The 17,107-nt window shown below is 37.3% G+C and overlaps 1 protein-coding gene across 2 annotated transcripts in view; it reads right to left on the bottom strand.

Moving 5' to 3' along the window:
* Window positions 1-17,107, bottom strand: part of LOC124219151 (uncharacterized) — a 203,866-nt gene that overhangs the window by 51,410 nt on the left and 135,349 nt on the right. For both annotated transcript variants that reach the window (XM_046626345.2, XM_069136228.1), the window contains one exon: window positions 11,771-11,887. In XM_046626345.2, the coding sequence (XP_046482301.1) occupies window positions 11,771-11,887 (117 nt within the window). The remainder of the gene's footprint in view (window positions 1-11,770; window positions 11,888-17,107) is intronic.

Here is a 17,107-nt window from a genome sequence, read left to right on the forward strand (position 1 = left end):
CATTACCGACATATTTCCTAACCTAAAAATATTGTAAATTTGACCTCATTTTCAAAATAGTGAAATTTTCATGCAGCTTACGATGTTTCCAATTACTTGCAGATATAATTTCCAAGAATTTGGTTGATTCGAGCGCGCGTGTGGTGAGATAACGAAACTAAGATAAAAAAGAATAAACGAACGAACAGATCCAAAAGAGAAAAAAATTAATCACCTGCAATAAATTTGATCGCAAAACACTTTCACTTAAATTTGGAGGGTTTCGCCAAATAGTCGAGTTTTTTTCCGCTTTTTTCCACCAGTTCGCGTCTGTTTTGTCTACACACGTTAGCCATCCAGCTAGCTGAATGGCTGGTTGGCTGGCTTGCCGAAGGATAAGATTTCACCCTATAAGTCTGCTCGAGCAGGGATATCTCGTGAGCGGATTATCGGAATGGTGCTTTATAGGATATCGCGTTGAATTCGTCCCCTGGCCCAATCTACGATCTACGATCTTCCCCCGAAACACAGCTTCGTGTAAAATAAAATGTGTGGTGAAAAGTTGCAAGATAGTGAAAAAAAAAGGAAAACGAAATGATAACCAGAAGAGAAATAAATAGATGGTTAAAAGAACGGAAAAATAATTTTTAAGTTGCAGGTCTAGTCTGTATTTATAGTTGGATCAGCGCTTCGAAATAATTTTTTTCTTACAATATGATAGTGTATTTTTGACTGTGAAAAAATGTATACAAAAAATGAACGAATAGAGAAAAAAAAAAAAAAAACAAAACGAAAAAGCAATAGCATTTCGCTTGAGAATAAAAAAGGGAAAGAAATTCGCATGAATCGAAGGGCTGAAAAATGGACGCGGGTCCGGTTTCATGGACAGTTTTCTTCGGGTAAAATCCCCGTACAGAAATACCTTAGCGTTGTATAGATGGGGACAGGGTCGGCACACAATGCATCCATATAACCTACACGTGTGCGATTGTAATCCCTGTGACATGCAAAGTCACTCGCAGGTCGTATTATACACACTCGATACTGTGCAGAGCTGCGTTAAGCCATATAGGCCTATCCGCAAAGGGGTGCCTCGAATATTCGACGCTGCTATGTTATACAAAGCTATGGGTTCGTACATACGTGTATGTGTGTAAATATATGTACATATATAGGCGTGTAGGGTGAAAAGCGACACGTGAATTTGAAATATTGACGCGATCCGAAAGATCGTTTCTCGCTTTCGTATAATGCACGGGAAATTCTGTGCGGTTTCACCTTCTGGTCCCAAAATTTTTGTCATCCATGTATTCATAATATAGGTACTCTCAAATGTGACTGTTCGAATTTTTTTCATTCTACAAGTTATCACTCGTTGTTCCGGAATTAGGAGACGTTTATAAAGTTCGTATATTTTGGGCCGTTTGAAGAAACCTGACAACCATTATTCAAGCGCTAACCTTCACCAAGGCACAGACAAAAAATCAAAGTAGTTTCGATCTTTGGTTGTCGGAAAACTAACACAAACACACAGATGAATTAAAAAATCCGGGAAACAGATGATGTACAAAGAGAGTTGGATACAGATTCCCTTACCGACATATACCGACACTTAAGAATATCCAAAGCTAACGGTGTTTGATAAAAGGGTTTGCATATTGGCTCAAGTATCGGTAATTCGGGCCACTTGAAAAAATCTGATAAAGTTACAAAAATTCTAAGGTATCGCAGAAAGTGTCACCTTTATTGGTTTGGACATTGTCAATTATTTAGTCTTACCTTTTAGTTTTTTTTTTCTGTTTCTTCAATAGTTTTAACAGTAGTTTAATTTTCTGATTTTCTAAGACAATAGGAAAAGTAATTTTCTTTCTCGCCCGTTTTTACATGGCTAAATTGGTTGCTATTGTAGTTTGCGTTTTCTTATTGTGATTTTAAGTTTTTACTTAAATCTCAAAGACACAATCCGCAGCTTGAAAAGTTTGATTTAATCTTTTCTCAAGTAGATATTCGTGCATAGAAGCTTTCCAATCTCACGTCATTTTCGGAATGTACGAGAAAGGGATCACGCATCACGTGGAATCTTCAAAAATCCAGTCAAAAGACTAAATTGAAGCTCTGCTTTTAAGCGTCGCAAGCTTTCTATAGTGTAAAAAAATGTCTAGTTGTGGTTACAATTGTTGACCGTTTTCATATTTCATGACTACGAACGAAAAATATTCTTCCTGGACTCGAATCCTTACTAATGGGAAATTTTCTCATTATTTCTCAATCCGTTATTGTATTTATATCGATTTTATTAACCGTTCTTCCACCAACTATAAGAAATGTAGTTTTTTCTCATGGAATCTGCATCTCACGAGACGAAATTTTGTACATCATTTGGACTTCAAGGAAATATCGAGGTTTCCTAGCCTTGTATGAGACCTTCAACGATATGGAAATTTCGAATAAAAAATACCTTGTTCAAATATCAAAACTGCGCATAACTTCCGATTCCGAATACTTGAATTTGAGCTACCGATCAGAACCAAAATTGGACCTTGGTTGCAATATTCCTGGTTTGCACCTCGATCAATCCTTCGCGTTTTCTATACTTTAGTTCCGCAGATTCGAGGTTGAATTTTGATCCAGAATTTCTTCAAACTTCGAGGCTCTATCGAGTCAAACTCAGGTGTGATGATCAGGGAGATAGGATCTGTGAATTCTAACCGGCGTATCTGAACTACAAATGAATAAAGGATTAAGAGGTTTGAAGGTTACAGTTAAAGTGTTGAAACGAGTTTTAAAATTTCTACTCAGAGCATAATCGCATCGAGTCGTACAAAAAGCCGACCAGGTTAACGTCCCGAGTGTATAAATGGATCTGTTTATGCTTTTCAACATTTGGCTGTTGTGGGAATAATGAGGGCATAAATAAAGGGTGAAACGATTGATGGGGAGAGCCTGGCCGAGGGGGGTTAAAGGGGGTGGAAAGCTAATCAAATACAAGTTTGATGAAGACTGGAAGGAAGAAGATTTATTATGAGTAAATACAATTAGAAGTTAGGAGATGCCTGCGGAGGATAGAACCAGAGTCGCCTCTGACCCCGCGCCATTGCTGTTCCAGACTCTAACCCAACTAAAACCCGGCCAGCCGAACCTTCGACTAACTAAATAATTGAATTACAACAACCTCAAACCTTCCATCTTTTACCTAGAAGCCAACGCCGCGGGGCTTTTCTTCCCCTCCCTACTTTCATGCATCCGAAAATATACAACCCAGGTGTGTGGGTGAAAGTACACAATGAATTTTGCCAAACCTTAAACGTGGTTTTCCTCAAGCAAATAAACCCCACCGCGAATTCATACGCCCGCAAATTTTGTTCATTCATTTATTTATTCAGTTGTTTATTCTTAGTTATAATTATTTATACACATATTACCTACTCTGCATCAATATTTTCTCAACCGTAAATATTCAACTCGTACGATAAATTCCCGGTTCTTGCACATACGTATAGCCTTCGGAAATAGTGAACCTTTCAACTAAATACGTTCACGTGATAAATCATCAAATTTTTTGAAACCATTCAACATGTTATTCATCACATGATTCATCTTGTAAATTCGATAGAATCATTCGTGCTTTTGCAGTTCGTTGTGTGATATCTTTTATATTTTATCAAATTTACAAGATAAATTTGAGGATGTATGAATGTGGTTTTTTTTTTTTCGTCGTATTCTTTTGCAAGTTTCTGCTTTTTCGCATCAAAATTACGTCGATTCGAATACTCGTAAATGTAAATGGCACATTCCTCCTATAATTTTAGTCGAAACTTTCCCCTGACGAAATAATAACGATAAAAATGGTAGGAAGTGAAGGATAAAAAAAAAAAAAAAATCGTTTCCGGCTAAGGAAAATATATAAAAAGTGATACTTTGGTGTTTGCGTATTTTCGATAGATTCAATTATCAAGTAAGACAAATGCAGCGGAATACGATGGTTAAGATAATTAATGAGAAGATCAAGTTTTCATGGGATAATCTCGAGAAATAAATTATAATTATTGTAGGCACACGTACGAGGCATACATATATATATATATATATGTATATGTATATATTCGCACAAATCCTAAGAATACGCGAGACTCTCGTGGCGAAATGTTCGAGGAATGCTTTGCAGCAATTGTGCGCCCTATATAAATATGCAGTAATTATGCTTACAATTAGATAAGTGTATATTTACATGTGTACAGGTATAGGTACAATTCCACTGAAAGCAATTTCAAGCAAAATTCTTCGCGTGTTTATCTAACATAGTTAAACAAACCTGTTGAACCGTCTCTTTATCCGCGCCCTCTCTCACCTTTATCACGGTATTATGCACATTCCAAATTCGTACACACGTCAAGCTCACCGTCCGGGCTGTAATAATCATGGATGAAAAACGAATACGAAATGCGCGGTATAAAAGTAGGTCGGTAAAAAAAAAAACAAGAGAAAAAAAAACAAATTTTAATCACGACGAAATAAAGAAATGAAAAAACCGTGTTACGTATAATAATAGAAAAAGAATTTTTTTTTACTTGGCAAAAAATTTTTTAAGCAAGTAGGTGTGACATGTACTCTCTTAGTAAATTGATTATTCAACTGTTTGATAGTGAATTAACTATTGGGACATAATCTAAATTCTTATTGTTAGAAACAAATTGATTGAAAGAAATCATCAAAATTGAAGGAACAATTCATTTCCGAGAATATTACCCCTCCACGCGTATGCATGTTTTACGTAAATTATAAGTTTTCGGGGTCGCTGATTACGAACTTGAAATAGGGGTTCGAAAAATTCAATATGGCGGACGGAACTTTGAAATTCAATCGAATCCGAAGAAAAAACTCTGTCCAGGGGTTTTTGGGGTCGCTGATCGCGAATCTGAAATCAGATTTCGAAAATTCGAAAAGGCAAATCCAATCAGCGAACCAAAAAACGCCTTCATAGAGTTTATTGATCGGATTCTATCAAATGTGAAATTTTCGTCCGCCATATTGGATCCGTCATCTTGCATTTTCGGAACTTGATTTCAGATTTGTAACTACCAAACCCAAAGACCATTGTACAGAGATTTTTGACCAAATTTGATTGAATTTGAAATTTTAGTCCGTCACATTAAATCCACCATCTTGAATTTTTGCAAACCCCTATTTCGTATTCGTAATCAGTGACCCAAAATATCACTAGACATTATCCTGTTATGAAAGTTAACTCAGCGCAATAATGTGTGACATAAAGGGATGAGAAGGTGCGAAAAAAAAAATTCGTCAACTAAGCTTTTTTCAACTTCCATTCCCGATTGGTATACTTAGATATTATTACTGCAGTTTGAGCAATAATGATAACGAGCGAAAATTTCTACGGAGGATGTGAATGGTTATAATCATGAAGTTGCACCCCGTGGTGAAATCAGGGATGAACGATAATTCAGAGATTCGTGGAGGAATCTACGGAGATTCTCCGCAGTCTCTATAGGTATATATATACGTGTTATACGTATGTGCCTGTATAGGTCGGTAATAAACTCGATAGACTTCATCGCCGCAAAGCTGCGGAGCTTTTATTGTAGGCATGAATTTTCATTCCAAGTTTCATTTTCCCTAATATCCATTATACCCCTTAGGTACATCATATATATTATACCAGATACCGCTGTAAAGCTTCAGTTTAAAGTCACCCTCGTGCATTCGGTTGATTACGGATTTCTATCGTACAACCCTCCACGCTTTTCAAATGTCCGTAATAACAGTAACGACAACTTGTCAGGATAATAAGACCTGGATAAGTTCAATGAATTTTCGTCTCAAGCTACGGAGACTTTCTTAACTTCAAACAGATCAGTTTTTCCATTCTCTCGGTCCAGAATTTTTCAGGTTAATCGAAAAACATTGATGGGAAAAAAAGAACCGCAAATTTTCTACAAGCTGTGAACTCGTCAAACCTTGGAATCGATCTGTCAAGTGGTTTCAAATTATTTTTATACAAACACGAAAAAGAAATGCCGTTTGACAGAGTTCCTTAACCAATTTGAACACTCACCTTTTTACTCACGGATGCAAAATAAAAAAAAATAAATAAATACAAGCATTTCCAAAAGTTGCTGTACAGTTTGACATCGATTTTTTTTTTACTCCATCGAACCGTGTATAAAAAATATTACAAGCCTCGGTAGGGGTGCGGGTATATCGCATTATTGCGGGTCTAGACGCCAGTAGACGAATAAAACGTGGCACGGCTCTTTTACGAGGGGTAAGCTCGGCGACATAATCAAGCTCGACTAACGATAAAACTAGGAAAACAGAACTTGATATGAGCTGGCTTCGCTGCGCACGGTCCGAGGAATCGAAGAGGCAGAGAAAGTGAATTGTTTTACTCCGAGAAAGGGTAAAAAGTTCACAGCGATATCTGGTCGGCACCTCCTCCCCAATTTTATATTGACAGTTTGGAAAAGTGGCCGGAGTTAAGGTCGGAGGTTATACGTGCTGGACGGAACAAAGTGCCGGTGAAAAATAGCCACAAAACGGGAAACAGCGGCGGGACGGCATGAATACGCCATACAAGGGTGCCCATTCAAAATTCAACGACGTCTAAACCCGGCAGTAGACCGTTTTCTCACCCCTGACGCGCGAGTCTCTTTCAGGATTCCTTTTCTCCACTGTCCATATCGTCCTTTTTGTTCCTTGTGAATAATTTTCGGTTTCTTTGCCTCTTCGTTTCGGCATTCGAACGAAACAAAAAAAAAAAAAAAAAAAACTCTGCTGGCAAAATCGAGAGGTCTGCGAGAAAAGTTACGGAACTTGCCGTTATTTGCAAGGGTTTGAATTTTCGACCGCAGGATTTTTATTTTCACGCGCAAAAGCTCTGAGATAACCGTTTAAATGATCTTGCTCAAAATCTGACGACTTTTCAAAATCAAGCGAAATTAGTCAATCGATTTTGTCACGAGTTCTGTATTCAGGTTGATCAATGGTTAGGGTCACTTTCCCTTTTTTTTTTTTTAATGAAATTAAGAAGATTGTTCAAGAGAATCAAATGATCGTTTGGTGGAAAATTTGCTTTCCAACTTTTTTCTCAAACCAATAACGATAGGGGCTTTTAAACAGTGATCTGAAAAAATAACTAAAATTTAATTTCCTTGGAGACTTACATTTTTCTTTTACATAAGAGTGCATTTTATACCGAAAAAGAAGATGGTTACTTTGAATCCACTTGAAAGAGGTTACCTTTTTCAGTCATCCGTCTTTTCTCACGCTCATCGTATTCCTTGATAAAAACCAAAGTACAACCGTCTTTTCACGGAACTCGAGCGATAAACGATTCTTGAACTAGAGCGAGTTAAAGCTCAACCAATCACGGATCGCCGCAGTCGACGCGCCACCTGCCGTCAGCGTCTCGTATAGACGCCTGATTGGTTCGAAATTCAAATCACTGTAGTTAGCAAACCGTTGGAGCTACGACATCGCCGCTTTGAGAACTTAGCTTCGATTTTTCACAAGGAATGCAACCGTGTTAAAGAAACATATATTGAATAAGTGATGACAAAACTGACGTAGATTTTTCGAAAATTTTAATGTAACAACTTCCAGTTCTACACGATCTTCATATAATGTTTAAATAAATGTATTTTGGAACAAAATTGTTAAGAAATAAAATTAGATGAATTGATGATAATCGTGATGCCAGGTCGTTTGAGAACCGTCAAAATCAATGATTTCCTACCATTTAAGAGCTCATTTTATGCAAAATTTTAATTATTTGTTTATTGCTGCTGTTAATGCGGCAAAGGAGGCTCAAAATTTACCCAAAACGGCTCTTCGCGGGAGAAAAATAGTAAGTTGCGAAAACGGGGAAGCGGCGAGGCGGGAATTGACAAAGGAGAGACACGCCGAAGATTTGACCCTCGTAAAAGCTTTTAGGGTTACGAACTGCGAAAATCAGTTTTTCTACCCGTTCCGCTTAGCCTCTCCCTGCTCTCCACTTTAACACGTGTGGTCAACTTCCTGCATGTACTCGACTGTTTCCGACCAAACTCTCGCGGCTCTGTAAATCTTCCCCTTCTTCTTTGACCCGACCGTAACGGAGATTAAAGCTCTGTCCTTTGTATCGGCTGACAGGAAGGAGTTCGCATTGGGACAGAAAAAAAAAAAAAAAAAGGAAAAGAAACAGAAAATATGTGGAACAAGTTCCGAATACGTGGAACTGGATTCGCTTACCAGGGAAATTTAATTCAAACGGTAATCCCTGAACACAGGGATAAAATTCGAAGACGAAACATCAATTCTAATTTAAAAAAGGTCCGATAATCCGCAAAAACTTTACAGAAGGACATCATTATTCAATGATTTTCTTTCTTTCTTTGTTCTTTTGTCAAAGCAAATTCGCAATATTCAACAAGTTTTCATGCTGTAATTATTTAAATTAATTCAGCAAAAAAAAAAAAAAAATACTGACATCTAATAAATGAGAAAAAATATTCTAATTTTCTTCGAAGCGGTAAAACTCGTGATTGCGAAGTAAAAAGTTTCAGTTTCCTTTTGGTGTTTGGGACGAATCCTTCGTTTCGTTATTGTAGTTTCACGAGGCAGAACTTTGGTATAAAACATAGAAAATGAACATTAAGAATCAAATGAAAAATTCAATCGAGATGTAAATTTGCCAGTTTTTCCGTTCGACTCGCCTTTCCATGTCCTTTCCTTGTTTTTTTTGCAGCTACTCTTTTTCCCTCGTTAAATTTACTGCCATATTTGGGGCTCGTGAATCCGCAAAGAAGATCGTTCGTGGAATATATCGTTCAATTATACCGTCTCGACGTTCAGACAGAAATATACATACATATCGGATATTTTGAATCGAGTCAGTACCTGTTAAAGTGTGGAATAAATTCTTGATCAAAGTATCCTTCTCTTTTTTGCCACCGTGTTAAAAAAAACTTATTCGCAAATTTATCCGCGATTGCAAATTGAGATATATCTCAACGATATTCGACGATCAGAGACAAACGTTGATAATCCATAAATCTGCGGGTGGCAGTTTCCAGGCTCAAGATTCGAATCCGATTTGGTTAGGCAATTAACGACGATCAATTAACTCCGATTCTTCTGGATTTCCAAAGATCCACAGATTTATCATTCTCGAACGATTTCTCATAAAGCTAAGTCAGAATTACGAAACTGGTAACAGGGTAGTCGAATTTAAAGGATTTGTTAATTGCCTACAATCAATGATTTTTCATTAACCTCGAGATTTGGGACTCACAGAATCCTAAACAAAACAAAATACTCGATGTGACAAATTTTTTCGAAACGATATTCGTAACACAATTCGACGCGCGTATAACGGCGAAATATAAATCGTGTATATAAATAGATCGAATATTGACAAATCGGTGACCATTTCCCAAGGCAATTTTTAAAATTACCAACTTTCCCAAGTACATAATTTACAACAACAAGAATTCAACACGACGACTCGGTAAAGGCGAAGTATTCGCAAGTGTATTTCACATTCGATGTAACATATCAATGGGTATGAAAATTTCGCCAAACTTTTTACCGTATAGTTTAGAATTCGATAAATTATACAAATCTCTGTATGCGAATGTGGGTGCATGTGTGGCTGTGTAACGCAGCCCAGAGAGGAGAATTGATAAAAGTCTGAAAATGGGGGGAAAGAGCTGCGGTTCGTGAATCGCGACTAACATAAATGTGTCAGAGTGGGTTGAAATATGGCTCAGCCAACGTCTTCTTCATTCCACTCCAATTCTATCCCCATGACTTTCAGACGCACTCACACACGCACACACGCACACATGTATACGCGGTGAACCAAACTCGAAGAAACACTTATAGATTAAAAATGACATCACGGTTCCTTGACTCACAGTTCCAAGGTAAAAAAGTTTGACAAGAAGAAGGGAGAAAAAAAAAATGAAGATAGACACAAAAAGTTACGACAATACTTTAGAAAAAGTCTGGAATAGAAAGAAATTACAGAATATGTGATGACGTTTCGAAAAACCAAAAATGTAGTTGAACTGATTTGAGTAAAAGGACATATTTAACCGTGACTGAAAAATTGCATTTCAAAACTTTACAAAAATCAAACCAGTACAATTTTTACGATACGTGAAACTCTTTATCGTCATTTCAGATATCGTTCTGTGACGAAAGTCTTAAACAGAACTTTTTGGTAACTTTATTATTTTTGTTACTCATCACGAACGAACGGTCTTCCAGACTAGAACTCGAAGCCGAATTTGGATCTCTTATATTGAATGGATACCGGATACTGTTAAGAAGGCGTAACACGAACGCCGTATAAGGAATAAGATCCTTGGCAATTTTACAAAAGTCGAGAAGCTGTAAGATCCAGGCGAGACACGGGACGTGTAGGTATACCTATACTCTTACCTATATACTTTACGTTATACAATCCTGCGCTGAATCACGTTTCGTATAAAATGAAAATCGATTACCACGAGGTTGGAAAAGTGGCCCCCGTCGTTCACGTCCGAAGCTCTAAATAATATTACTTAGAACCGCGCTGCAACCAAGCGAATTTTTGCCTCAATGTTCCTTTCGTAGTGCACGTATAAAATATCCGCTTTGATAATTATTTTGTTTTATTTTTTCATTCCCTTCCTTTCTCTGACATCCATGGTCTGATATTTCAATCAAAATTTTAATCTAAAGTTCCGCGTCAGGCTATTTCAGGTTATCTTTTTTCCGGAACAACGTCCAAGCATCAGTTTACATCATAGAAAAAATTTCACCGTAGTACAGAATTTTCATCACAGGTTCGATAAGCGCCTCCGTAACGTACCCCGTGAATTTTTTTTTTTTTCCCACGCAAGTAAGATTTTGGAGAATGTAAAAAAAAAAAAAAAAATAACGAATAAAAAATAAAACACATTTATTTCAGCTTCTTCGCGGATTGTTTCAAGGAAGAATTGAGAAGAATGGAGCGCGAAACACGGTCTTTATTCTTAATTTTCTTTTTCTTTTTTTGGAAACGTTTTTGTTTTTGAATGGGAAAAGGAAGAGGTGGACGGACCGAGATAGCGTCGGGATAGGGTCGTGGAATGAATATTTTATGGGACTCCTTAATGAAGCAATTTAGGGCAGTTCCTTTCGGCGACCCAATTAAGAAGCGCAAATAATGAACGCGTCCGGGAATTGGGGATTGTCCTGGCGTCCGCACCTCGCCAATTTCTCGCTCTCTTTCTCGCCTCTGTGTCAAACGGGTGCTTAAAAGCGCCTCCTCTTCGACCGCAAAATGGGCCGCCGCTGCTGCTGCTTTCGTGAAAAATTTTCGTTATATTCAAATTGGCGAAGGAAGCCCCGCCGGCTGTTCGGAGCCGCGACCTCTTGACCTTGACCCTCGGATCGAGCCCTGTTCCATTCTCTCTCTCTTTGTCTCTTTTTTTTTTCCGTTCCAGAAGAGCACGGAGCTCTTTCGAGTAAACAATGAAACCGGGATTGTTCAAGGACTCGGGGTACAACTGCGGGAACGATTCTAATTCCTTTTTTACTCACGATTTTTCTTCCGACACGCTCCATTTCGGGCTCATTTAACCATGTCAGAGGAACTGTTTTTTTCCCGAAATTGTCCCACGGAAAATACGACAAAAACTCGTGTCTCAGTAGCCTCGGCAACCGTTTTTTTTTTTTTTTTTTCTTTTTGATTGCATTACCGTTTTTCCATCCGATTTAAACCTCGGCGAAAAATATCTAGTAGCTTAATTATACCGGCACTCACTGCATTTGGAGGGTCGTTGAATCCTTATCGGAGAACAGGACTACGGGTGGATCGAATCTCTCATTTTGACCGCAGACCCTCGCTCCAGATTCCAGCTGCAGCCAGCCACCCTCACACCTGAAATCAGAAAGCAGATGGTTTTACTACTAGTTGCCGCAAGAGTGGCCATCTTCTTTACAAAACCGTGTTTTTCTCCCGTTCATCGTATTCCTTGTTGAAAACCAGAGCAAAGTCGTCTTTGCACGGAATTCGTGTGACCAACGGTTTTTAAACTGGAGCGAGTTGAAGCTCGACCAATCACGGACCGCCGTGCTCGACGCGCCACCTAGCGTCAGCATTTCATCTCACGCCTGATTGGTCCAAACTTCAATTCGCCGTAGTTTAACAACCGTTGGAGCTACAACTTTCCCGCTTTGAAAATTTATCTTCGCTTTTTAACGAGGAATGTAACCGTGTTGAAGAAATAGATGTTTTAAGTTTATATAAATGTATTCCGGAGCTATAAGGTGGAGAAATAAAGCTGAACAAAATGGGGATAATCGTGTCGCGTGATCGTTTGAGAAAGCTGCTCCGAAAACGATAAAGTACCACCGAAACGAATCAATTCCCGCCGATTAATCAAAATTATTTTCGCACCAGACAATCGTGCCTCTCTCGAGTTTCGAAACCGAGTCACGTCCACGCGATAAAGAATGGCAACGCACACTGCCGTCACTTAAACAGCACGATCGGAAGTTCTATCCACACATGATTTCCGGCCAAATGAAGAATCCTGTCAGTTGCAATTAGCGCAAAATCGTACAACTCCCTACGCATAAATATTACATTATAAATTACGTATCGCGGTAACATTAAATGTATTATTCATTTTCGTTTCGTCATAGACATGGTTTAATTAACTCGTATAATTAAATCTTATATATATATATATATATATATATATATACACATCGAAGCACAGTGTTGCCTGTTTTTAAGGTTGTACTCCATTACTCTCAGGGATTCTAGTAAATTTTCTTCTTCTTCGAATTCACTTCAACAGTGTCGCTGTAAAGTAGCTGTATTCTTTTCTCCAAATAAACTTGACGGGAAAAATTGTAGAAATTAAGTCAAGTAACGCCGAGTGAAAATTCCTGATTCAAAATCGCGGTGGAAGATTGATCGCAAACGCAGAGCTTTTACCGGGAGGCATAGTAATATTTTGTTAGGGGGGAGGGGCTTTTTGCTCTCAGCGTAGCTTTTGCAGAATATTATTTTAATTAACATATCAATTGTTTCGAGCCGGAAGGAGGGCCGGAGAATCCCTTTATTACTCTAAACTCGACCCGAATCTTTGATGGAGAATCCCTCCAAAATACGAGAATATCCCGGAGTGGAATAATTATGTTCCTGCAGCCGGGACGCCGCCTCTCTCTCTCTCGCTCTTTCTCATTGTCTTCAACCCCACCCCATACGAAAATGGGATATATGGCTGTATAACGCCGGTGTTATTCCACCGTATACCCAAACTCGAAAACGCCGGTACACGTTGGGTGTGATTACGTCTTTACTCCGCTCCTGGGAGCAACGATATTTACTCCTGCAATTGCTTATATTTCGTCTCAACTTCTCATTTTGCCAAATGCCTGAGCACGTACAGACGCGAAAGCATCTTCTTACCGTCCCGTCTCAACTCGTCTCGCGATACCTGTGCAATTATTGTATTCGCACCTTTAGTCGTAAATCTGACATGTTTTTGAACGAAATATTCAATTTATTTATGTTCAAATGTACGAACGAAAAGAGGGATTGAGAGGTGAGATTAGAATTCGTATTTAAAAAAAATTTATGTAATTTTCTTCGAGGTTTGTAGTTATATTTAAAGGAAATCATTAACTTGATTTCCGAAAAAAATTTGTTGAAAATCTTATTGTACATGGATATGGGGAATTCCATGCGAACCGAACCAACGTCTGACCTTCGCCATATTTGATTTTATTCAAAAATTTTCCTGCAATTCTCCCAACTCCGAAACAGTACCCTGAATTTTTTTGGATTTTTTATTCAACTGGTTATTCATTTACGAATATTGAGAGTGATTTTAAAAAAGACCATATTTAAAATTCTCATATACTGTATTTTCTGTCCAAAAATTTCAAGACCCGAAGCATGATGAGTTCGTTTCTTGTATTTCTTTTTTACAATTTTGAATTTTATTGATCAACTGAAACGTTGCTCAAACGATCGAAATATTCTCAAACCCTCTATTTTTCACTTGAAACATTTCTAGACCAGTTTCATTATGAAGTTAAGAAAAAACCGTTGAATGTGCAAGAAAAAGTAAACAAAAATCGCTTTATGATGGAACCGCTTTAGAAATGTTCGGAGTGAGAAATACAAGTTTTGAAAATTTTTCGGAAATTTTCAGACCGTTCAAACCATGACAAAAAAAAAAAAAAAACTCGACTATGCTGAAAAGAAATGGAAGAAAATCAGCTCATCACTGGTAGAAATGTTTGGAATAGAAAATATAGTTTTTGAGAATTTCTTTCAGAATCACTTTAAATATTTCCTTTTCAAACATCCTTCTCGAAATCACTTTAAATGTTTATAAATAATTGAGAAGTTGGATAAAAAAAATCTGAAAAATGGAAGGAACTGTTTCAGAGCTGAGACAATTGCACGACAAATTTTATACAAAATCAAAAATGGAGAGGGTCAAACGTTGATTGGGTTCTCATGGAATTCCCCATACATGCACATAATTTCTCACGTCGGAGATTTTTATTGCACAAAGTTGATAATAAAAATGTGAAAAAACAAAACGAATCCGAATTAAAAAAGCATAAATCGAACGCGATGTTCTTGGTGCACGGATTTCCATTGATAATAAAAATGAACGCGATTCTTAATGAATCTCATCATTCGATATTCAACCGATATACAGAGCGGACGATGATAATTCCCAAGAGAAAATCAAGGTTTGAACACTCGAGAGTTTTCCCTGATCAAGACTGTATAATAATCCAAGTACAACGTACAACGATCATTAGAATCGAATCGGAAGTCTCTCTTTCAGTTAGAAAAGAAAACAGCCAAGTTTTTCAATCGACGATTCATTACTGTCAGAGAAAAAAAAAAACGTCGCGGTTAATCGAACGTTAAATATTCAATATTTCAAAAGGAAAGAATCGAATACAATAACTGAAACGAATATACTTCGCGAAGCGAGAAGAATGAGTTTAAAAAAAAAAAAATGAAAATAAAAAAAATGTCACCCAACTCGCGCTTGTAAACGTAAGAGGAGAAAGGGAGAAGGTGAAAAGAATAGAATAAAGATAAAAATTCGAGACATGCTAGGCGCATTTCGAAGAGGGTTGATCGAGTCGAGGTATGTGTATTGAATATCGGAATGCGGGAAATTCGAAGGGTTTAAAATAAAACCGGAGGCGAGATCAGAGTTTGCGAGAATCGAGTGCATTTTTCCTTATCTCCTCCTCCTCCCCCTCCTCCTTCCATTTACTGCGATACAATTGGTTCCGGTATTCGTAATTTTTTCAAACGGTTACACGTATTCAGGTTGTGCACGTCGTGCAAACCCGTGGGAATGCTGCACAGGGGATGAAAAGGCTACAACCCACTTCGGGGGAAAGAGAGAAAGAGAAGAAAAATTCTCGTATCCGCTGCAACGGCTCGAGGGAATAAAATACCGTGTAGAAAATGTTCGGCATTTGTTTTTTTTTTTTGCAAAGGGTGCGAATAAAGTCGATGAATATGAATTTTTCAGAACTAGGTAAAAAAAAAATTGCTATCCTTCGCGGATTGGAGAATAATTTAACAGTTTTACACGTTTGCGCGCGAATTACAAAAATCAATTGAATTCAGTTTCGGTGACTTTGTAGAAGGCAGTTTTTTTTTTTTCTTTTTTTTTTCAAAGTAACATGAGCGAAATCCAACTAATCCATCAAATTGTAAATAATTTATTTCCTTCGCAATCCCGATATTTATTATTTTACCATATTCAAAGAAAATCTCCGTAACTTAAGCTGGATACAATAAATAATCAGTTTAAAAATATTAAATGTACGATTATACAGATTGCAATAAAATGAATAAAAAGTGTGGATTTTTGTCCACCACCGACATCCTTGATATTTCAAAATTACTTCATAGCTAAAATTTTATTTCGTCTCAAATCCGTCGGCTTTTTGTCGATGACAAATCGTCTTGTTTATTACGGATATCTTATACGTACGAGAGCAGAATTTATAGAAATATATACGAGAGTATAAAGAATCGAAAAAGAGGTTGCGTGTCTGGCTGTAAATAACGCACAAAAGAATGTCTGAAAAGTATTGAAAAACAAAAGTATCTTCAATTTTTTTTTTTTTTTTTTCATCAAAGTTCCTTCAACAATCCGACGACGTCGCGTCGCGAGTTTTTAGAATTTTTCAAAACAGATCATCCACCATCTTTTGCACGGCACTCGATCTTGAGATGACAAGAGAGTCGATAAATTTTTCTAAAACGTCGTTACGTAAATGTATTATATGTGTATATAAACGTAGGCACATAAATAACAAAGTTCAACGCAGGCGGTACGAAAACAGGAGGGGAAAATTAAAACTTTGAATACTAGAAATCGCAGAGCAGCGAAAAGAGGGTGGTAGGAAATCAAGATCGAATGAATTGAAGTGGAAAATAACATCACCGTTAAAAATTCGATGTTAAACGTAACACAGAAAATATTCTATAGAAATCCAAACGATTTTAGTATTTAGTATCAGAACGAATAATTTTACACCGATGATGTTTAATTTTACATTAATCGATGTGGACTTTTATTGACAGGGTTAATTTTTACAACGGCGGGGAAGAGCAATGGAAAATAATAGAAAAAAACTGCACGCGCTGGATTCGGTGCAAGTTTTTGTACATTTTTTTTTTTTTTTTTTATTAATATCAATTTTTCTCTTTTCCTCCCTTGAGGCCGCCTTTTGTTTTCCACTCGTTAAATTTATCCAACAGAATTTGAAACCGCCCGAACCGAAGTCTTTTGTTCTACCAATTTTCAGCGAGTTTGCGAGTATTTTATACTCGATATTTGATATTTGTTTTACAATGTTTCGGGATTATTAAAACTTTCGCAAATCAACAACCTCCCGAATGTTTAGTTCGAAAACCACTTTCCGTGTTTTTTATTTTTATTTTTTTTTTTTATTTTTTTTCGTCCCTTCCGCGATATTATTTCTGCAGCAAAACTGCGCTCACATATTCATGTATTCAACGGCCTCTTACAGATGTATATACATTATACATACAAGAAACTGAACGACATCCCGGGGGTAGAAATAATTT

The sequence above is a fragment of the Neodiprion pinetum genome, chromosome 5, assembly GCF_021155775.2.
Source record: "Neodiprion pinetum isolate iyNeoPine1 chromosome 5, iyNeoPine1.2, whole genome shotgun sequence".
Classification (NCBI taxonomy): domain Eukaryota; kingdom Metazoa; phylum Arthropoda; class Insecta; order Hymenoptera; family Diprionidae; genus Neodiprion; species Neodiprion pinetum.